The 22,653-nt window shown below is 42.6% G+C and overlaps 1 protein-coding gene across 1 annotated transcript in view; it reads left to right on the top strand.

Annotated features, from left to right (window-relative positions):
- Nucleotides 1-302: 302 nt before the first annotated feature.
- Nucleotides 303-22,653, top strand: part of cpne4b (copine IVb) — a gene marked incomplete at its 5' end in the record, with an annotated part of 51,026 nt that continues 28,675 nt past the window's right edge. The window contains 6 exons of the mRNA XM_081375954.1: nucleotides 303-473; nucleotides 13,446-13,625; nucleotides 14,893-14,964; nucleotides 15,052-15,126; nucleotides 15,616-15,699; nucleotides 15,806-15,895. Of these exons, the coding sequence (XP_081232080.1) occupies nucleotides 303-473; nucleotides 13,446-13,625; nucleotides 14,893-14,964; nucleotides 15,052-15,126; nucleotides 15,616-15,699; nucleotides 15,806-15,895 (672 nt within the window). The remainder of the gene's footprint in view (nucleotides 474-13,445; nucleotides 13,626-14,892; nucleotides 14,965-15,051; nucleotides 15,127-15,615; nucleotides 15,700-15,805; nucleotides 15,896-22,653) is intronic.

The following is a 22,653-nucleotide window of genomic DNA, read 5'->3' as shown; positions in this document are numbered from 1 at the left end:
TATGAAAACCATGAGATAATTTTTTTTTGATTATTTGATGAATAGAAAGTTAAAAAACAGCTTTCATTTAAAATAAAAATTGTCTGTACTTTCAGTTTTGATCAGTTTAATGCATCCTTGCTGAATAAAATAAAATATATAAGGTATAAACAAATAATAATGAATAAAAAAAATATTTAAAAACACTATAAACACACAGGTGATTATTATTATTATTATTATTTAAAGAGATTTATATGTATCCACTAACGCTTTAGCTAAAAATGATATTTTCTTTCACAGCTTGAAAACAGGAACGGAAAATGAGTAACATTTATGAGTCCGCCGCCACCACGCTGGGCCTCTTCAACAGCCCATGTCTGACAAAAGTGGAGCTCCGTGTGGCCTGTAAAGGAATATCTGACCGGGATGCTCTGTCCAAGCCTGACCCCTGCGTCGTCCTCAAGATGCAGTCCCACGGACAGTGGTTTGAGGTGTGTTATTTTTTTTAGGTTTTGTATGCTCTAGCACAAACAGTATGATGTTTTTCATGAAGGAACATCTCATTTTCACCTACACAAAAACACTATCTAGAGTGTGATTGTCATATGTGTGTTTGAATACCTTTTTTAACAGTTTACAATGACTTTTTTCATATATCATTTCAAAGAAACAACTGTTTGTGTGTCAGGCAATCACACACTCCCTTTCTTCACATTGAAACCGTGTAGTGAAATATTTCCCAAAACTTCTGGCGTTATTGTAAAAGTTGCATACTTCAGTAACAGTCATTTCACAAACACTAATCTGGACTGAACAGAAGCTACTTTATACAGTGCATGAGAACCAGCTCTTTATGGAACCGTATGCATGTGTGTATGACTGTTAAAGGCTGATTAGTGTTCTGAGGCTGTAGTCTATGCTGTGATGTGAAAGTAATATTAAACAGCGCCGTTAGATCACAGAGAGCGTTCTAACTGTCACGCTGTCTTGTGCCTCGCTAACAAAAAGCAAAGGCGAGGTTGTGCACTTCTGCAGTAACTCAAGTGAATTGGCATGTTATTTTTTGCTAGGTGTCTGCGAAAGGTTTCAGTTGCAGCACAAAACAGGTGTTTCTGACACATGGGGGTTTTGCTTGGCACAGTTAAGGGTATGATCCATAATTAATAAGGCAAAGCCATTTTATCTCCAGCTGTGAGCACTGAAGTTAAAAACAAAGTGATGTGTTTGAAAATATTTGAAGGCACAGTGGTCTCATGTAGAATGAGAATCTCATGTAACCTGTCAATAAAATGTTCGGCTCATTCATAATCAAGTTTTTAGGACCATTACGGTTGTTTTCATTGTGACGTTACTTTTCGGGACAATTGAGCATTCCCCTGCATTCATTCCCACTACTGTGAAGCTGTCAGAGTTATGTTCTGTTTTGGTCATGTTTCTTTGTGTTTTCGGTTCTGTCAATGTTTCCCTGCGTGCCCGTTAATTTGACACAGTTTCCTAGAGTGTCTGATTATTGTATTCAATTCATCTGTTGTCTAGTTAATTATCTCATTAGTTCCTATGTATTTATACTCCTTGCGTTCCTGCAGTCTTTGTCCTGTCTATGTCAATGTCGAGGTCTTTTTTGAAGTCCTTTTCTCTGAGTGATTGTCAATTAAAGACTGTTTCGTGATATATTCATTTCCATGCGCTACTTGTGTACAATAACCCGTGACAGAAGCAACATTGAATCTTGTTTTTATATTCTCATTTCCATAATGTGACTAAAAATATATATTATTTAAAGAGATTCGCAAAAATGAAAATTCTGTCATTTACTTACCCTCGTGTTGATCCAAACATGTATATGGCTCTTTCTTCTGTAGAACAAAAGAGGATATTTTGAGGAATGTCCTTGTGTAATTTTTTTGTCCATAAAATAAAAGTCAATAGTAACCAAAACAGTTTGGTTACAAACATTCTTCAAAATATCTTCTTTTGTGTTCCGAAGAAGAAAGAAAGTCTTACAGGTATAGAACAACATGAAGGAGAGTAATTGAAATTATATATCCCTTAAATTGAAAAATGCATATATCATGGTAGTGGGACACGTATCCAAAGACTCAAAGATTAAAAAAAAATAAAAATAATAATAATAATAATAATCACTTCCATTTATTAAATGTTCTTTATTAGTTCATAGGTGCAAGTAAATGCGAACTTAGCATGGTACAATAAAAAGTCCCCACAGCCCTTCTTCAATGTTAATCTTGCATCATTTAGTACAAGTAATATTTCTAGGCTTTACTAAAAACCAACACATGTGTAATCAATTGGTCTAATACAAACTGGTTAATCAGTTCATTTGGAAAGCAGTCTACACATTAGCAGTTCCATATATTTTTATGTTCTGAAAAGCAAAGCAAAGACCAGTTACAGGAAACAGTAAGTTGGAAAGTGGACATAGTATGCCCCTTTTAACAAGATGTAAAAGAAGTCTCTGATGTCCCCAGAGTCAGATTGTTTTTAGCTCAAAATACCCCACAGATCATTTTTCATAGCATGTTAAAATTGCCAGTTTTGGGGGGTGAGCAAAAACGCGCAGATTTTGTATATGTCCCTTTCAAGAAGTGTGTGGATCTTCAAAAGCTCATGCAACAACATAAAAGGAGAATTTCACACACTGAAAAAATGTCAGAAACTGTCAGTAGTGGTGTTCAGCCTTATATGTTTGAACTGGAGTCGGACAATGATGCTTACAGAGCCAGAGAAAATATGCTGCATGGAGATTGAACAGGTATAGTTTAGTTTAATTATGGTTATCATCTTGCTTTTATCCACTATTAGTAAAAGCCTGTTGTAGCAGACCCTCACCAAAACTTTGCTGATGAGTTTTATGAAGTTTATTGCTCATAACACAAAAGATGAAGAGTCCGTTTTCACTCCAGAAAACCTCTGTAAGAGCTGAATAAAACACTGTACAAGAAGTGCGCATTAAAGTCTTATCCATAAACTCTCTTTCTCCCTTGTATTATCATCAACATACAAACGGAATTACACAAAACACTCGTTACAACTAACAGTAAACAAATATATACAGTCCGTGTGCCTTTTCGGGGGGTGCTTAATAAACTGGTAAACTTTATATCCGCAAAACAACTCCGATGAACTGTAATAAAGTGTGTGCGTGCTCTCCCTTTCATTACTGCTGTTACCATTATCGCTCCGGATTCTGTAAGCTGGATCACGAACAGTTGCTACTGATCCATCCTTGAGTAACCACTTTTAGCAAGTGAGTCCGTCAGCAGTCGTGGGCGGGCCCTGTTGTACAAAGTGACGTCGCTTTGCCCAGAATCTACGAACGGCTTGTTCTGAGACACTGCTTATGATTTATGGGGATTAAAAAAAAGAGTGGGTGGATTTTTATCATTATAGGGTGGTGGTGTACACACACTGGCAACACACATTTATGTTCAAAAACACCATGTAAAAGTGAATTTTGTTAGAAGAACACTAAATAATCACTGAGACCGAAACATTTTTTTTTGCACCATTCATAAAGTGCTTTATTTCCATATATTTGCCCTTGTGAACTAAGGAAGAATGTTTGGAAATCTTTGTTTATAATTCTCTTTTTTATATAGATAAATGTAAGTTGCAATTTGAGTATTTGTTATACTGCTTTCAATTTATGCTTATTTTAATTTAAGAAATCTGTACAATACAATGAAAAAAATAATGAATATAATGGGAGTAGTCAAAGAGAAATGGACGGATGCATTACAGTAATGAGAATTGATTGACTGAAAGATACATGTGCTTAATTGCCCTGGAAATAATATCACAATGCATCAACAAAAAAATCTTAATGTAGGTTTTTGTCATATTCTGAGTTTGTTTTATTCATGTTTGTATTCTGTTTAATTTAGTTATCCTGTTCAGTTCTTGTTTTGTTGTCAGTTCTGTTTGTTCTCTTCCATTCTGATCTGTTGCTATGGTTACTCATTGATTGTAGTTCTCTATTTAGGTATTTATACCCTCTGTCTTAGTTTACCCCTTGTCTGGGGTTAGTCAGATTTAGTTGTTGTGTGTTAGTATTTCTTGTACAATTTCTTGAGAATTCCACACAGCATCCTGACAGTTTTATTGTCTTTATGTAAAATGTATTTATTTATATTTTAAAATTAAATATCATTAGGGCAAATCCTACTATTCAAAAGTTTAGTTGGGGGTCAGTAAGATTTTTCGCACGTACGATCACACCGGTGTGATCAGTCTAGGCTGGTCCCTGGAGCGTACGATCACACCAGTGTGATTGGAACGGTAGGTGCATCACGTGATCAACTGCTAAATTCAAATGTGCTTTCGCGCGTTGGCTGGCGCTGAGCCAGAGACAGGCGCGCTCAGAGCTGTCATATATCACAACTTTTCAGTGTTTTCAACTACATAATGTTTATATTAGGTTTCAGACATATAAGTACTAAAAAACAATACATTTAGAGTTTGTAAAATACACACTGATGTCAAAGGAAGAGGCAATAATAATCCTTACCATTATAATTTGTTTTATTCATATCAGATACACATTGTGTAAGTAACTTTAAAGTTTACTCTATTCTTCTCCCAGTTCACCTGCCACTTACTTTTATGTATGTCGGGAGAAGTGGACGAATTCACGTGTTGTAAATCCAACAGATCCGATTCTCTGAACTGCGTCTGCGGCACAAACTAAGATGGCGGCGCCCATCGCGAATACAGCTGAACTAACGCGATCGTTATAAAGGTGTTTAAACAACAATACACTTCCACTTGCATATATTTGACAACCAGAATATCAGATATTTCATTCCATATCTAAAAAAATTTTTATATTTTGAATAAAAAAGGAAAAATGACATAAAAGCAGATCATCATTCATTCAGCTCTGTTGTTGCTGCGGTGTGTCACGTGACAAGCAATGACGCGTCACCATAGAAACGTACTCGGTTACTAACGTAACCTCGGTTCTCTCTAGAGAGGGAACGAGTACTTGCGTAATATCTTACGCTAGGGGAAAACCTCTTTTCCTCGAGATACTGAAGCCAAAATATTATCCTTAATTTTGCAATAATGTAAAACGCATTGCAGCAGCATGCAGACATGGGCGAGACAGCTCGCGCGCCCATTGGCTGCTCTGCGGCAACTGCACCAGCCTATCGAGAGAGGCCCCTCATGACGTGAGAACCAATGAGGGCGCTTCGCGCCCAATACGTCATGTCCCGCCAAAAGAGGGTGGGGCTCAGCTATAAATATAGCCTCGAAGGGCTGGTTTGACCAGTTTTTTATCGCCGAAGTGAACCGGAGCGTGATGCATGCACGGCAAGATACGCAAGTACTCGTTCCCTCTCTAGAGAGAACCGAGGTTACGTTAGTAACCGAGTACATTCTCTTCCGAGAGTTTCTCTCGTACTTGCGTAATATCTTACGCTAGGGGAACACAGTGTAAAACGCCGTGCGTGCTTGAGATACAACACTAAAGTCCCAAGGGCAGGTGCCCGGGGCTCATACAGTGCCTAATCACACGGGACACACAGAGAATCCGGGAAGAGGGGCTAGAATAGCATCATTCCTTTAATATAGAGCTCTAATAAGAGCAGATTATATCAAGTGTTCCACACAGCCAGGGCGAACTCGGCCTGGACTGATAAACATGGGGGACTTACACACTGCCCACAGAAGTATACAGACGATCAGTGATCGACGCTCTAGTAATTTCAGCATCCTGGGCCGATAGCATCGGGCAGGCCATACTGAAAATTTAGACCGAGAGCAACTTAGCTTGTAAAGCGGGAACCTCGAGGTTATAAAACCTTATAAATGTAGACGGGGAGGCCCAACCTGCCGCCATACAGATATCTTGCAAGGCATTCCCACTAGACCAAGCCCACGACGAAGCCATGCCTCTCGTGGAGTGCGCTTTGACACCTAACGGGCATTGCAGGCCCTTAGATGTATAAGCTAGCGCTATAGCATCAACTATCCATCTGGATAAACTCTGTTTTGATGCGGCTAGTTCCTTAGAACGTCCGCTGAACAAAACAAAGAGCTGCTCCGTCTGTCTGAAAACGGATGAGCAAGACACATAGGCTCTTAATGCCCTGACCGGGCAAAGGAAGCCTGCGTCCCCTTCCTCTTCGGACACGGGCAGGGCCGACAGGGAGATCACCTGTGCCCTAAGCGGTGTATTGAGGGATATAGGAACATATCCGTGCTTTGGTTTGAGTATGACTCTCGAGTCATTAGGTCCAAACTCCATACACGTTGCGCTCACTGAGAGCGCTTGCAAGTCCCCTATGTGCTTCACTGAAGCGAGAGCCAGAAGAAACACTGTTTTGAGAGACAAGTGTTTTAGGTCTATTGATTGTATTGGCCCCTAGTGAACACAGACCATTTTGAGGAATAGAGCCGTCTCATAGATGGAGCTCTAGCCTGCGTGATCGTGTTTAACACTCCCACTGGGAGGTTAACGGGTACCCGTTGATGGCCCACACGTGTAGGGACCAAAGCTCCGGGCAAGGATGCCAGATCGAGCCGTTCGCCTGCGAGAGGAGATCCCTCCTCACCGGTATCGGCCACGGGGCAGTACTCGTCAGCTGCATCAGGACTGGAAACCAGGCTTGGTTCGTCCATAATGGGGCGACGAGTAGCACCGAGCATCCGCTTTCCCTGATTCGCTCTAACACCTGGGGCAGAAGCGTGACAGGGGGAAACGCATAGAGCGGGCAGCGGGGCCAGACGCGGGCCAGCGCATCCCTGCTCTTGGAGAGAAATTCCTGACAGTGAGCGTTCTCTTGAGACGCAAATAGGTCTATTTTCGCTCTGCCAAATGTCCTCCACAGCAGTTTGACTGTCTGCGGGTGTAAAGACCATTCTCCTGCCGGAAGATTGTTCCTGGACAGTCTGTCTGGTCTCACATTCAGGTGGCCGGGCACTTGCGCTGCTCTGAGCGAGCACAGATTGTGCTGAGCCCAGACCAGGAGGCGTTCCGTCAGCCTGTGAAGGGCTCTGGATCTGATACCTCCTTGGTGATTTATATAAGCCACCACTGACATGTTGTCCGAACGGACCAGGACGTGGTGTCCTTTTATATGGGGACAAAAACGCCTCAGCGCGTTGTCGACTGCCATCATTTCCAGACAGTTTATGTGTAGAAGCTTCTCCCGTTCTGACCACAGGCCGAAGAACGGTCTGCCTTCTAGCAGCGCTCCCCATCTCGAGGTTGAGGCATCCGTAGACACCACCTTCACACTCGAGGAAGTCCCCAGGCTTACACCTGACCGGTACCAATCGGTCTCTGTCCAAGGTTTCAGAGCTGCGATGCATTTCTGATCGACCTTGAGGCGCAAGAGACCGGATGTCCACGCTCTGCGCGGAACGCGCGGTTTTAACCAGTACTGCAGCGGGCGCACGCGAAGCAGACCCAGCTGAAGCACTGAAGATGCTGAAGCCATGAGACCCAGCATTTTCTGAAACCTTTTGAGCGGGACTAAAGTGCCGTGGCGAAAAGTTTCTGTCATACGCCGAATACTCAGCCTGCGCTGCGGTGACAGTTGCGCTGTCATAGACAGCGAGTCCAGTTCTGTACCCAGAAAGGATATTTTCTGACTGGGAGACAGCGAACTCTTCGCCCAATTGACTCTGAGACCCAAATTCTCGAGGTGGTCAAGTAATATGGTCCTGTGTTCTATGAGCTCTGACTGTGATCGAGCTAGAACCAGCCAATCGTCCAAATAATTCAGCACTCGTATGCCTCGGAGTTTGAGGGGTACGAGCGCTGCATCCATGCACATCGTGAATGCACGAGGTGCCAGGGATAGGCCAAACGACAGGACTGTGTACTGATATGCCTGGCCCTCGAAGGCGAATCTCAAAAATCGCCTGTGACGTGACGCTATTTGTATTTGAAAATAAGCGTCTTTCAGATCTATCGACATGAACCAGTCCCCTTGGCAAATTTGCGAGAGGATTTTCCTGGTCGTGAGCATTCTGAATCGTCTTTTCAGAAGTGCTTTGTTTAGCCGTCTTAGATCTAGAATGGGTCTGAGACCCCCGTCTTTTTTGGGTACCAGAAAATATCTGCTGTACATGCCCCCTTCGCTCTGAGCCTGTGATAAGGGTTCTATAGCCCCTTTGCTCAGTAACTTCGCTATTTCGGCTCGAAGTAGGTGTGCTACTTCCTCTTTCACCGTAGTTTCGATTCGCGCCGCTTGGCATTGCGGGCGTCGACCGAACTGTAGCGAATAGCCTCTTTCTATAGTGTTCAGCACCCACTTTGATACCCTGGGAAGCTCTGCCCACGCTTTCGCGTGAGTGGCTAAGGGTAGAATGATATCTGGGCTCTGGTCGCGACCTAGTGGCGAGCGGAGAGCACCGGTGTGCTGTAACATGAGCGCCACGTTTGCAGCGTGTGAGACTGGGGGTGCGCTGATCAGAGCGGGCAGCCTGCCCGCGCTCAGTTCTCCTACAGCGGTGTGCTGAGAGAGCGAGCGGGGCGAACCCCGTGGGGTTTATTATGTCTGTGAGCGAATGAGGGCGCGGGACATCGGGCCCATGCAAAACGCTGAGAACACCGTCTGTTTGTGCAGACTGTATGTGCGTTGGTTTCGTTTTTTACGGAAACCGTGAGACATGTAGTGTGTAGTGTTTGCGGGCACTGGGACGTAAGCACAATCACTACATTTGGTGCACAATCGACATGAGTCGATTTTATTTGTGCGGGCCGTGTGTGGCGGGCCGTGTTTGTGTGTACTGGGCACTGGGCAGTGGGCATTTTTACTACACTCCTAACACCATCGGCCGTGGCCGGAATACCAGAAAATACACTCTTTATGGGATTTATCTGGGTCGTCGTAAAAACGGCGTTTGTGTGCAGGCAAGCGGGCTGTGTTGCCGAATTGTTTACTGCAGAATACGCTGGAACAGTCGCAATTACTTGAACTGAGCGAGCGAGAAGTTTTGGTGGGAGTCCGGCCGCAGCGGCTAGGAATCCTTTGTGTTGCCATAGAAACAGTGTTTGGGTGCAGGCGAGCGGGTAGTACAATGCGCTTGTTGGCTGCAAAATACACATCTGCAGTCGCTTTTAAGGGAACTGACAGAACGAAAGCATTGATGGCATAATTTACATTCTAGTAGACCTGGGATTCGAACACGGGTCTCTCGTGCGAAAGCCTAAGATTCTGCCACTGAGCCACAGGGGGAGAATACACATGCTTTCAGTTAGCACGACCATATAACAGAGCGTCAACATGCTTGAATGGGTGCAGGCGAGCGGGTTGTACAACGCGCTCGTTGGCTGCAAAATACACATCTGCAGTCGCCTTTTAAGGGAACTGACAGAGCGAAGCACTGACGGCATAATTTTATGTGTCGGTAGACCCGGGATTCGAACACGGTTCTCTCGTGCGAATGCCTAAGATTCTGCCGCTGAGCCACAGGGGGAGAATACATAAGTTTTCAGTTAGCACGACCATATAACAGAGCGTCAACATGCTTGAATGGGAGCAGGCGAGCGGGTTGTACAACGCGCTCGTTGGCTGCAAAATACACATCTGCAGTCGCCTTTTAAGGGAACTGACAGAGCGAAGCACTGACGGCATAATTTTTTGTGTCGGTAGACCCGGGATTCGAACAGGGGTCTCTCGTGCTAATGACTAAGATTCTGCCGCTGAGCCACAGGGGGAGAATACATAAGTTTTCAGTTAGCACGAGTATATAACAGAGCGTCAACATGCTTGAATGGGAGCAGGCGAGCGGGTTGTACAACGCGCTCGTTGGCTGCAAAATACACATCTGCAGTCGCCTTTTAAGGGAACTGACAGAGCGAAGCATTGACGGCATATTATGAATGGGGCGCAACTAGGGTGGGGCGGCTTTTCTTTTAACGTAAAGAAAAAACTAACCCCGTGACCGTACGCTTCCGGTCTCCCTTGTGAACGGCGCAGTTTGCGCGGCTCGAACAGAGGGAGAGAGAAAGCTAGCCCCGTGATCGTCCGCTTCTGACATCCCCTGTGAACGGCGCAGTTTGCGCGGCTCGAACAGAGGGAGAACAGATATCATCCCCCACAGACGCGGCTTCTTGGCCACTGTCCATCAGGAAGAGACTCAGCGAAGCAGGTGAAGCAGGCGGGCGCACCGGCGAGCTTTGCGGGGTGGGGGAGGTTGCGGAGGTGCAGTCTCGGAAAAGGATGCCAGGCGAGTCCTCAGAGTCACCGTAGGCATTAGCTAGCGCGAGAGCTGCGTGATCCTTACCAGGAAAAAGGGGTGTCTTGATAAAGACGCCCGGCTCTTTTAGTGCAAAGGGAGTGTGTGTCGCGGCGGCGAACACACACATACACAAAACACAGTAGTAGAGAAAGGATATGTACGCCGGAAAGCGTGCGCAGGAACGGCGACTGAAGGCGGCGAGTTGTCGTCCAGCAGCTTCAGATGTGGCGCTAATCCCGCTCAGTGCTTCTATCAGACGGCGCGGCTTCTTCCTCTCGGGATCCAGCGATGCGTGAGTTTCGCTGAAGAGATAAAAAACTGGTCAAACCAGCCCTTCGAGGCTATATTTATAGCTGAGCCCCACCCTCTTTTGGCGGGACATGACGTATTGGGCGCGAAGCGCCCTCATTGGTTCTGACGTCATGAGGGGCCTCTCTCGATAGGCTGGTGCAGTTGCCGCAGAGCAGCCAATGGGCGCGCGAGCTGTCTCGCCCATGTCTGCATGCTGCTGCAGCGCCGAGACCCGCCCACAAAGTTACTTGCGCTTTGCGCTTTGACACTTTCAGATCGTTAAAATAGGGCCCAATAAGTCGATTTGTTGCGCAAGAAACAATTCTTATTATTATCAATGTTGAAAAAAGTTGTGCTACTTAATATTTTTGTGAAAAGGAAGATTTTTTCAGGTTTATTAGATGAATAGAATGTTCAAAAGATCAGCACTTTTAAAAAATATTTTTTAACAATATAAAAGTCTATATTGTCACTTTTGATCAATCTGTCCTTTCTGAATAAAAGTATGGTCTGTCATCTCCCGCCGGAGCCTGAGAGATGACAGACCATTGTGGAGCCGAGGGAGAGTTGTTTCAAGGTGGAGCCGATGGGTCAAAAGCCCCTGGTAGATCCGTGCAGCTGGGTGGAATCTCTGGAGGTGCCAAGGGGCTAAAGGGAGACAGTGGAGATGAGGCTGAGGAACTGGATGGTTTTGGCAGAGGAGGAGGGAGACACAGGCTGGGCAGGACTATCTGCCACAGAGTCTTGGAGCTGGACAGAGCCAGTGGCGAAAAATGAGACTTGGTGCTGGATGACAAAGAAGACTTGGTGCTTGATGACGAAAAGAGACTTAACTAGTGGCGCAAAGATGACTTGGGACTGGGCTGAACCAGCAGAGATGAAGACGTCTTGGAACTGGACTGAACCAGCGGCGTGAAAGACAACTTGAAACTGGATTGAACCAGAAGAGACGAAGACGACTTGGGACTGGACTGAACCACCAGAGATGAAGACGACTTGGAACTGGCCTGAACTAGCAGAGACAAAAATGACTTGGGACTGGACTGAACCAGCAGAGACGAAGAAGACTTGGGACTAGACAGAACCAGCAGAGACGAAGACGACTTGGGACTAGACAGAACCAGCAGAGACGAAGACAACTTGGGACTAGACAGAACCAGCAGAGACAAAGATGACTTGGGACTGGACTGAACCAGCAGAGACAAAAATGACTTGGGACTGGGCTGAACCAGCAGAGATGAAGACGTCTTGGAACTGGATTGAACCAGCAGAGACGAAGATGACTTGGGACTGGACTGAACCAGCAGAGACAAAAATGACTTGGGACTAGACTGAACCAGCAGAGACGAAGACGACTTGGGACTAGACAGAACCAGCAGAGAGGAAGACGACTTGGGACTAGACAGAACCAGCAGAGACAAAGATGACTTGGGACTGGACTGAACCAGCAGAGATGAATACGACTTGGGACTGGACTGAACCAGCAGAGACAAAGATGACTTGGGACTGGACTGAACCACCAGAGATGAAGACGACTTGGAACTGGGCTGAACCAGAGGAAACAAAGATGACTTGGAACTGGAGTGGAGAAGGTAGACCTGGATACACTATCTCCTTAAATAATTTTTATTATCTGATCACTATATCATCCATCTCCTTAAATATAAGCAACAGGAGTGTGGACGGGGCTCCAATCCATTCCGACGATTATGCCCTCGACGGCAGACGCTGATGCCGGCTCATACCCCTGGACAGACTCCGCTTTGGGCTCTGAGTCCGGGATAAAAGTAGCCTCTGGCGTTCACTCTGGCTCTTGCTTTGTGGTGGGCTCGGGCTCTGAGTCTGCAGTGGGTTTTGGCTTATGCTCCATCCTGGGCCTTGCTGAAGGCTGGCTGGGCTCTGGGTCTGAAGTGTGGCTGGTGTTGTCCTCATCCGCAATGCAAACAGTGTACGGAGAACCACACTTTACCAGCTCCCACTCCACAAATTGCAAAACTTCCTTGAGGACCTTCCATGGGCAGGTGTGACTTTAAATGCTTGTTGAGACCAGTCTTATAGAATATGTACAGCGAGTGGTCAGGATAGTGGATGAGGTGTGCCAGATCTAGAAAATCCCTTGTCTGATCCTTGAGGGAGCGATCCCCCTGCTCCAGCAGGAGGAGGCGAACAGCAGTTATATCCATAGTTTTAAATACTTTTGCTGTTATAATCCAGTATGTGATCTTGGATTCTGTCAGTGGTGCTGTGCATACAGTATAATCCACAAAGAGAATGCATAATGCAGAATGAATGACAAAAGGTAGCCTACTTTTAATGAACGCCAAGAACTAGAATACAACACAGCAAACCATTAACGTTAACGCAAGACAATGAACAGAAGAAACAGAGGGCTTAAATACACAGAGGAAGATCATTAACGAAATAGGTGAGAACTAATTAGAAACCATGACAACAAATGAATAAACGAAAACAGTGACAAGGAAAAGACTAAAGGACTAGAAAGTAAACAGAACAAGACAATGAAACTATACACGAAAAAAAAACACTTCATTATTGATGGCACATGGGATTAAGTATAATACTATTTTAAGCAGTTTGTTATAGTCGTAATGCCACCTGTCATAATACCCTGTAACAAATTAAATTAGGACTTTAAGTACAATAACCTATTTTGCACTTTAAGTACAAGTCGTTCTGTGGCCCTGTTCAGCTATCATCCATTGACATTGACTTTAGATATGAATGAATGCGGACTGAATCGATTAAGGATATGAACCAGATTAACTAAAATCCTTTTCATCATTCAAACATCCAAACAATCAGCCTGTAGGACTTAATTGATACCAGAGCAGAATATTTTTTGTAAAAAGCTCTGAACTAAATGCCTGAAATCTGTATTAAATCAAAACACCAGAGCTGGAATATGACATTTGCAATGTTCTGATTGGTTCCAGGTGGATCGGACAGAGGTGATTCGCAGCAGCATCAGTCCGGTTTTCTCCAAAGTCTTCACAGTGGACTACTATTTTGAGGAAGTGCAGCGCCTCCGTTTTGAGCTCCATGACATCAGTAGCAACCATAATGGACTCAAAGAGGCTGACTTCCTGGGTGCCATGGAGTGTACGCTTGGACAGGTGAATGCATGAAGGAGCGTCAGAGTGCACACTTAACTGAAGCACAGTAGGGAAGATGAAAGCTTGTGAATGGAACGAGTGCGTGAGAGAGAGGATGAGTACATGAGAGGGATTGTGTGTATTCAAAAGGATAGCAGAGAGCTGACGAGCGCATGAAGGTGCCTGGTGGGCAGATGGATTATTACTCCAAACTCTTTTTATCTAGTCTATTATAAAACAAGACTACAACCAGTGGTATATAAAGGAACATAAGAGGGTAAAGAGGACTTGAGTAAAGAAGAGTTCATGTGAGGACAAGGAACTACTGGATTTGGATGGTAATAACAGACGCTTCTTTCGTTTCTCGCTGTTAAAGTGATATGCTATATAGTGTAAAATAATTTTCAGTTGAAATCACTTACAGCTGACAAATAGTATATATTAAATGGTTTGAAAATACTTTTTTGTGAGTTTAACATGCTAAACAGGTACATGTTAGGAGAATTTTTGGTAACACTTTATTTTAAAGTGACGTAGTTACAAATTACTACATGTACTTACTGTAGTAATAACAGTAAATTATGCATAATTACAAGTAACTAACCCTAAACCAAACCCTAACCGTAACTCTATAGTAAGTACATTCAGTTAATTATTATTACTCAGTACTGACTTGAGTAACTACATTACCTTAAAATAAAGGGTCCCACTTTATATTAAGTGGCTTTAAGTACTATGTACTTACATTGAAATTAATAATTTGATACAATGTACTTATTGTGTACCTACATGTTTTTACATTGTACTTACATTTAAAAATTCCTGCATGTAATTACAGCTGTAATTAATTTCTGTAATTACATTTGTAATTACACAGTTGACCCTTCCCTTACACCTTAACTCACCCTTTAAACCTACCCAATCCACCACACCTGTCCCTAACCTTACCCGTATCACACCTCAATAGCAGCAAAAGTGTTTTACAATACAAGATGAACACAATAAGTACATTGTACTTTTTTTTTATGTAAGTACATAGTACTTAACGCCGCTTAATATAAAGTGGGACCTGGATGAATAGCCTTGTTGGTGATTGTGGTGTAAAAGTGTAATTCAAAATACAGTTAAAGCACCTGTGAAAAATCAATATGGAAAATTACCTCAGGTTTTTGGCTCTTATTTTTTACAGACGTTTCTTAGAGTAAGTTCATAATTTGTTCGAGTTTACGGTCTGGTTTTCTGTATAAGAGTATCTGCTTGCCTCATGTCCTCTCCTTTTCCTTCATAGATTGTATCACAGAGAAAACTATCCAAAGCTTTACTGAAGCAAGGAAATACATCTGGCAAATCATCTATTACAGTAAGATAGACATTTCACCCCCAATTATTTCACACTGCAAATTTGTGCTCTTTCGTAATCTGAACTATGACTTCTTTGAAATCACAGGTCACAGCTGAAGAGCTGTCTGGGAATGATGACTACGTGGAGCTCGCCTTCAGTGCCAAGAAACTGGATGACAAGGTGTGATCTCTGTAATAGCTCAAAAGGCACTTTACAACAATATTGAGAAACAATCAGATAATGTTGGTCTTCATACTGTCCTTTACGCTTTTATCCCAATGGTTTATGAAAAGCCCAAATTCAAATGGAGCAATGCATTTGCTAATTTATTAAAATATACTGCTCTTTTTAATGTGCCTTTACAAAATGCCAAAAAGTCTAAATACACAGTGGACCATTCAAAAACAAGAAAGTATGTGCAATCTAATATAGACTCTGAATAGGAGAAAGTTATTACACAATAAATGTGCCTGGGATTGATGTATGAATCAATAAAAAATTAATTAAAGCTCAAGTGTCATTTCTGTGCTACTTGTGGCACCGAATAAAATTACAAAAATAATGATTATAATTTAGATTTTCAGAAAGGCTTCTAGAACATGTATTTAATATTTGCAGATGTTACGTTAACCTTAAAAATAAGAATGAATTGATTCTTTGTTTGTTTAGGACTTTTTTAGCAAGTCGGATCCATTTCTGGAAATCTTCAGAGTGAATGATGATGGAACAGAATCACTGGTGCACAGAACAGAAGTGAGATTGATAGAAAGACACATGCATCTGCAAACATGCATATCAAATACTTATTTAAGATATATTGTACATGTATTAACTGATCTCGTTTTTTTTCTATTCGCAGACCATTATGAATAATCTAAGTCCTGTCTGGAAATCCTTCAAAGTTTCTTTAAACACACTCTGCAGTGGAGACCAAGAGCGGGAGTTAAAGGTAGGACAGCTATTTCGACTAGATCCACTAATAATTTATTACATTATTATACATACTGTTATGATAACTAGACATGCTATTTGAGATATTTCTGACATAAAGCAGTGAATCATCTAATCGAAAGATAAACACACTCTATAACAAGGCTTTTATGTCAGTGTAGCTTTTAATTATTTTATTTTTTTTGCTCTTTATTCTGGTCTCAGCGTGACCATTTGGTTACATTAGATTAGAATCATCTTGGCAGATTTATGTAATGGCAGTCCTATCCATTCTTCCTCACCATTGCAGCTGACATCTTTCATAGTGAGCTAATTATTGAGCGGGTAAATGGAGCCCGGCTGTTCGGAGGGTCCTGACAGTTGGCTGAGGGGAGCAGACATAGTGGAACCAGTGACAGAAATTGATGTTAATGCCCTTTAGTCCATTCAAGCCCATACTGTCCTTCTGGGTTTGAGAACTTTCTGTCCCTGGGTCCAGTTGTATAAAATAACATAGGGCTCTATGGAGAGCAAGAAGCTGTGTTATTCACCAGACAAGATTGATTTGGGATCAGAAAGTGAGATTAGACTCAAAGTCAGCCATGGCTCATCTGTAAGGGCAGGTGGTGCAGTGCCCTGCCAAAATACTCATCCAAAACATAGACCTCAATATAAATTGAATCAATAATAAATTGTAAATGTGTTCAGCATTCTGTAACATATATTTTTGGATTTCCTAGACTAATTTAAGTCATAAAGTGAGCAGGATATATTAAAATTAGGCGCATGTATTATGATACTTAGCGTGGCAGAGGATGCCTGTGTCCACCCCAGCTCTACAGTGCCCCACAATTTTCCAATGTAAATCTGTGGTGAAAAATGAGAGCCATGGGGCAGATTTTAGACTGACCCGTTTATTTTCACTTTAAGTAAACCTTGCTCCAAACCAAGATGATATCAATCTGCTTCAGAAGTGTATATTAGTCTGCATCAAGTCAGTAACTAGTTGGTATGTCTGTTCTTCTTATCAAATTAATGAAAATTTAAACATGCTAATGTGAAGAACCTTTATATTGTTTGGTTGTGTTTGTTTTATGTTTGTTCTGAGCATGTCTAAATTAATGGTAATATTTCTGTAAATAAGTATATTTATTGTTCAAAAGTTTGGAGTATTTTTTTTTTTTAACTGAACAATCATGTGACCCAAAGATTGGATTATAACTACTGAAAATCCAGTTTTGCCGTCACAGGAATAGATTACATTTTAAAATATATTCAAATAGAAAACATTTATTTTAAATTGTATCAGTAGTTCACAATATTAATTTAAAGTGTTTTTTAGATGGCAGCTATCACCCTGTAGCCCAAGACAGGTTGCCCACAGAAGCTAAGCAGGGTTGAGCCTGGTCAGTACCTGGATGGGAGACCTCCTGGGAAAACTAGGTTGCTGCTGGAAGAGGTGTTAGTGAGGCCAGCAGGGGGTGCTCTCCCTGTGGTCTGTGTGGGTCCTAATCCCCCAGTTTAGAGATGGGGACACTATACTATCAAAAAGCACAGTCCTTCAGATGAGATGTTAAACCGAGGCCCTGACTCTCTGTGGTCATTAAAAATCCCAGAATGTCCTTTCGAAAAAGAATAGGGGTTTAACCCCGGCATCCTGGCCAAATTTGCCTCCTGATCATCCCCATATATACTGATTGGCTTCATGACATCTCCTTTCCACCAATAAACCGGTGTGTGTTGGGCGTTCTGGCACAATATGGCTACCATCGTATGATCCTGTTGGATTCCGCAGATTGGTGGTGGTTGAGGAGATTCCCTCTTCTATATGTAAAGTGTTTTGAGTACCCTGAAAAGCGCCATAAATGTAACAAATTATTATTATAATTAATTATTATTATTATCAAATAAATGCAGCCGTGGTGAGCATAACAGACTTTAAAAAACATTTATTAAAAAACGTACCTACCCCATACTTTTAAACAGTAGTGTAATTGTGAGATTAAATATTAAGATAAATATATTTTATATTCATATATACATGCATTTATATGTCAAATATTTATTAAATATTTATTACAATTAAAACACAGCTTCTGTACTGAAAGCACACTTTTATAGTAATACTCCAAAATGTTATTGAACAAACCTAACGTGTCAAGCTCTAGGTTTTTATAATGTATGAAAAGGGGATTGAAAGGTTCAAACCACAGCATTACAGTTTTTCTGAATTGCTAAAACACATTTCTCGGAACCATCACCCACTTTCTCAAAACCTTAAACACAAAACAAAATCTTGAAACTACATTCAGAGAACCTCTGACTCTTCTGGCAAAATCAAACAATTGACTCAAAGTCATTTCATCTGTGCTCAGAATCAAACAATGCTTTCAGATCATACACACATCAGTCAATATATAAACACTACAGATCATTCATTAGAAACTACATAAAAAAAGGAGAACACAGAATCCAAAGCATGCAGTTACAGAAAAAAGATATATTGGAACAAAGTAAACAAATCCTGCAATTACTTAAAAAAGTATAGTAATGACAACTTACAGTATAAGGTGAATATATCGTATACTGTATGCACTGCAAATATAGTATTGCACTGAATTTTTTATATTGAATGTCTGTATATTCAGCACTTGCATACTGTGAAAATACAGTGACCCAACTGCAAAAGTCAAAAACGTTACAGTAAAAAACATGAAAAGCATGTTACAGTACACTCAGAAGAGTTGTGTAACTGCAAAATCAAGGTCAGTGAGAGAGATTCATTCTGTTTCTGCATCATGTCTTCATGTTGAGTCCGGCCTGAGGACTTTGTCCACATTACAGACAATGTCATCTCTGCAGGCAAAGGGAAAAACCTTAAAGGAACACTCCGACTTTTTGGGACTTTAGCTTATTCACAGTATCCCCCAGAGTTAAGTCCATACATACCTTTTTCATTTCTGTGCGTTCTGTAAGTGTTATTTGACGCACCCACCGCTAGCCTAGCTTAGCACAAAGACTGGATGTAAATGGATAAGGTAGCATACTAATCCCAATAAGTGACAAAATAATGCAAACATTTTCCTATTTACATGTTGTGATCTGTATAGTCACAGCGTGTACAAATAACAAGGCTATTTGAGACAGAGACCATTTTTAATCGTATAAATACTGGGAAGTATATTCTCACTAGGCGTAGGAGCACAGCTACTTGGGCGGAGTGGCTACTTGGGCGGAGTGGCTACCTGGGCGGAGTGATTAGCGCAGCACACGAGACGCCCTGTGGTGAGGAGCAGAGAGTTCGCTCAGAGTTGGAGTAATAGAGTCAGCAATTACTAGATAGTAAATTTATAGTTTACAATCATGGGTGTTCGCTGTATCTTGTCTTACAGCTTCCAAAGTTTGTAACTCCTCATCTGTGTATTCTGGCTCAAAACTATATGGTTCTGGATCTTGGTTTGATACCCAGTAAAATTCCTCTGACAATTCCTCAAAGTCAGCCATGATCACGAGTCACGTTCGCTACTAGCTAGTTAGTCACGTTTGTTTTGTTTACGGAACCATCAACAGGGCGTCTCGTGTGCTGCGCTAATTACTCCGCCCAAGTAGCCACTCCGCCCAAGTAGCTGTGCTCCTACGCCTAGTGAGAATAGTTCCCAGTATTTATACAATTAAAAATGGTCTGTCTCATATAGCCTTGTTATTTGTACACGCTGTGACTATACAGATCACAACATGTAAATAGGAAAATGTTTGCATTATTTTGTCACTTATTGGGATTAGTATGCTACCTTATCCATTTACATCCAGTCTTTGTGCTAAGTTAGGCTAGCGGTGGGTGCGTCAAATAACACTTACAGAACGCACAGAAATGAAAAAGGTATGTATGGACTTATCTAACTCTGGGGGATACTGTGAATAAGCTAAAGTCCCAAAAAGTCGGAGTGTTCCTTTGAAAGCAGATCCAGCCTTGACAACATTCTTGCTCTTTCTCGTCCCCATCCTCTTCCTCCTCGTCCACCTCCTCTTACTCATACTCTTCCTCCTCTCCCTTTTATGTTGTTTCCATCCATTGTTAGTATCAACATTCAGTGCAACAATTTGAGTCAGTTTTGGCTCTCTGAACTGACTTGTATTATGTACAGTTGGATTGGTCACATCATTAGAAAGTGTGAACAATTTTGAGTCGTTGTGTGTAAACGATGACAACAGTGTTGTAGTTATGTTTAACTTTTGTCTGCCTGTGTTTAGTGTTTTAAAACATAAGTGCATCACAGTGCGAAATGTGTTTTAGTGAGTGAGAATGTGAGTTTTGCAAAAAGAGTGCATGATTTGCAAACAGTGTTTTAACTACCTTGAACTTGTTTAATGTTTTACAGAAAGAGTGATTTATTCGACAGATTGGTTTAGGCTGTTGAGAATTTGGTTCAGAGAATGGGATTTAGAGTTTCAGCAATTCAGAAAAACTGTAAAATCAGTGTGCAGATTTAAAAAAAAAAATTCCCCTTAACTATATATAGTGGTATATATATCGTTACATGTATTTAGGGTTTCATAGTTGGGAACGCCTCTGCGTGATTGCTTCTGAAACATGTGTGTCAACTAGTCCAATGGGGAGACGGAACATCACGGGTGGGTGACATCACGACCAGGAAAGGATAAAAGCACATCCAGAATGACCGGCACTAGCTTCTGTGCCTCAGCAAGCGCTCTGTGTCAAACTGTGTGTTTTTTTTTATTGTTGTCTGTCCCGATTTAGTGCAGTACACAAAAATCACACTTATTATAGCGAACCAAACATTCGAACCTTGTGCTTCTCCCTGCCCGTCCTTCCTAATGGGTGGGGATTCACATAACTTGTGTGTTATGTGTTTGGAAGCGGATCATGCTCTGTTAGCCTTCGAGGAGGCTGACTGCGAACATTGTTTGTCAGAGGCTGCCACTTCGCACACTCCACTCCCGACTGTCACTTTTCGAGGAAAGTGTTCAGGTTCATGTTCCTGATGGTGAAGCTGAAATCATGGGGTTGGCAAATGGATCTATCGGAGGGGTTAGCAAACTTTGTTGCAATATTTTTCTGTTATCACTGTAAAGCTGCTTTGAAACAATTTGTATTGTAAAAAGCACTATATAAATAAAGGTGACTTGACTTGACTATGATCAAGATCACGCGGCGATGTCTCCGCGCCTTGGTTATATGGAGGAAGCCTTGGTTCCTGTCCCAGGGTCCTGTGTTAGGAGCTTATTGTCATTGAGTCACTTTCACGACAGACGCTTCTCTCACAGGCTTTGGAAGCAGTAATGGATGGCCGCTCAGCTCAGGGTCTGTAGAGGAGAGGAGTCATTATCTTCCGTCACACATAAATTGCCTGGAGATGATGGCGGTCATAATGGCATTGAAGCACTTCCTCCCAGACCTAAGAGGACATCATGTGCTTGTCTGCACAGACAACACATTGGTGGTCTCTTACATAAATCACTAGGGGGGTCTGCGTTTGCGTTCACTATGCAAACTGGCGGACCAGGTCCTCCTGTGGTCCCTAGGGAAAATGCTCTCCTTGAGAGCAGTGTACATCCTGGGGTACCAAAACATAGGAGCAGACATCCTGTCGAGGCAGGGGCTGAGTCCAGGGGATGGGGACTTCACTCTGAGCTGGAGGTGAAGCATATATAGGAGTTTTACAGCCAAGTGGAAGTGGATCTGTTTGCGTCTCAGGTTACGACGCCCTGTTCACTTTGTTGTAGAGACTCAACTGAGGTTGTAGAGACCATACTTCCCTCCAGAGGTTCGTCCATGAGGAAACTTTACACCCTGAAGTGGAAAGTTTTCACTTCTTGGTACAGAATGCGACAGTGGGATCCAGTTAACTGCCCGGTGGGTTCAGATCTAGAGTTTCTACAAGATCGCTTTTTGGCAGGGCTATCCCCTTCCAAATTAAAGGTTTACGTGGTGGCCATAGCGGCTTACCATGTCCCTTTGGGTGGTGCATCTTTGGGGAGGAACCCTCTAGTAACTTGTTTCCTTCATGGCACTCTGAGGCTGAGGTCTGCAATTCGTATTGGGACCTGGCTATTGTTTTAGAAGGCTTATCTGCAGCTCCCTTCGAGCCCCTTGATATGGTTTCAGAAAATTTTCTGACTTTAAAAACAGTTTTCCTTCTAGCCATTTCTTCTCTTAAAAGAGTAGGAGATCTTCAGGCCTTATTGTTATCCCCCACTTGCCTTGAGTTTGCACCGGGGATGGTCAAGGCATTCCTTTACCCTAAAACAGGCTATGTCCCTAAGGTGCCGACCAACGTACCACAGCCTATTGTTGTGCAAGCCTTCTGTCCTCCTCCTTTCAGAGACCAGGACCAGGAAAACTGAACCTTCTCTATCCAGTAAGAGCACTGGACACATATGTCCACAGAGCTGCCCTGTGGAGGAAATCTGATCAGCTGTTTGTCTGTTTTGGATTGCCTAAAAAAGGTCTTCCTGCTTCAAAGCAGACAGTCAGCAAGTCGAGGCTATCTCTCTTGCTTATTAGGTCTCTGGTTAACCTTCACCTTTGGCTATCAGAGCTCACTCTACCAGAAAGTATGGTGGCCTACAAGGCCTTAATTTCAGGTGTATCCTTTCAAGAGTTTTGTGTTGCGGTGCGTTGGTCTTTTCCACTCACATTCATAAGGTTCTATAGCCTGGACTTGGAAGCTGCCCCAGGTGCTCATGTCTTAGTTGTGCCACAGTTTCACACGGACATGCACTTGTAAGTATGGCGTTTGGGTATTATCGTTCCCA

The sequence above is a fragment of the Scardinius erythrophthalmus genome, assembly GCF_964197995.2.
Source record: "Scardinius erythrophthalmus genome assembly, chromosome: 10".
Classification (NCBI taxonomy): Eukaryota; Metazoa; Chordata; class Actinopteri; order Cypriniformes; family Leuciscidae; genus Scardinius; species Scardinius erythrophthalmus.
This window is presented reverse-complemented; position numbering and strand designations above follow the sequence as displayed.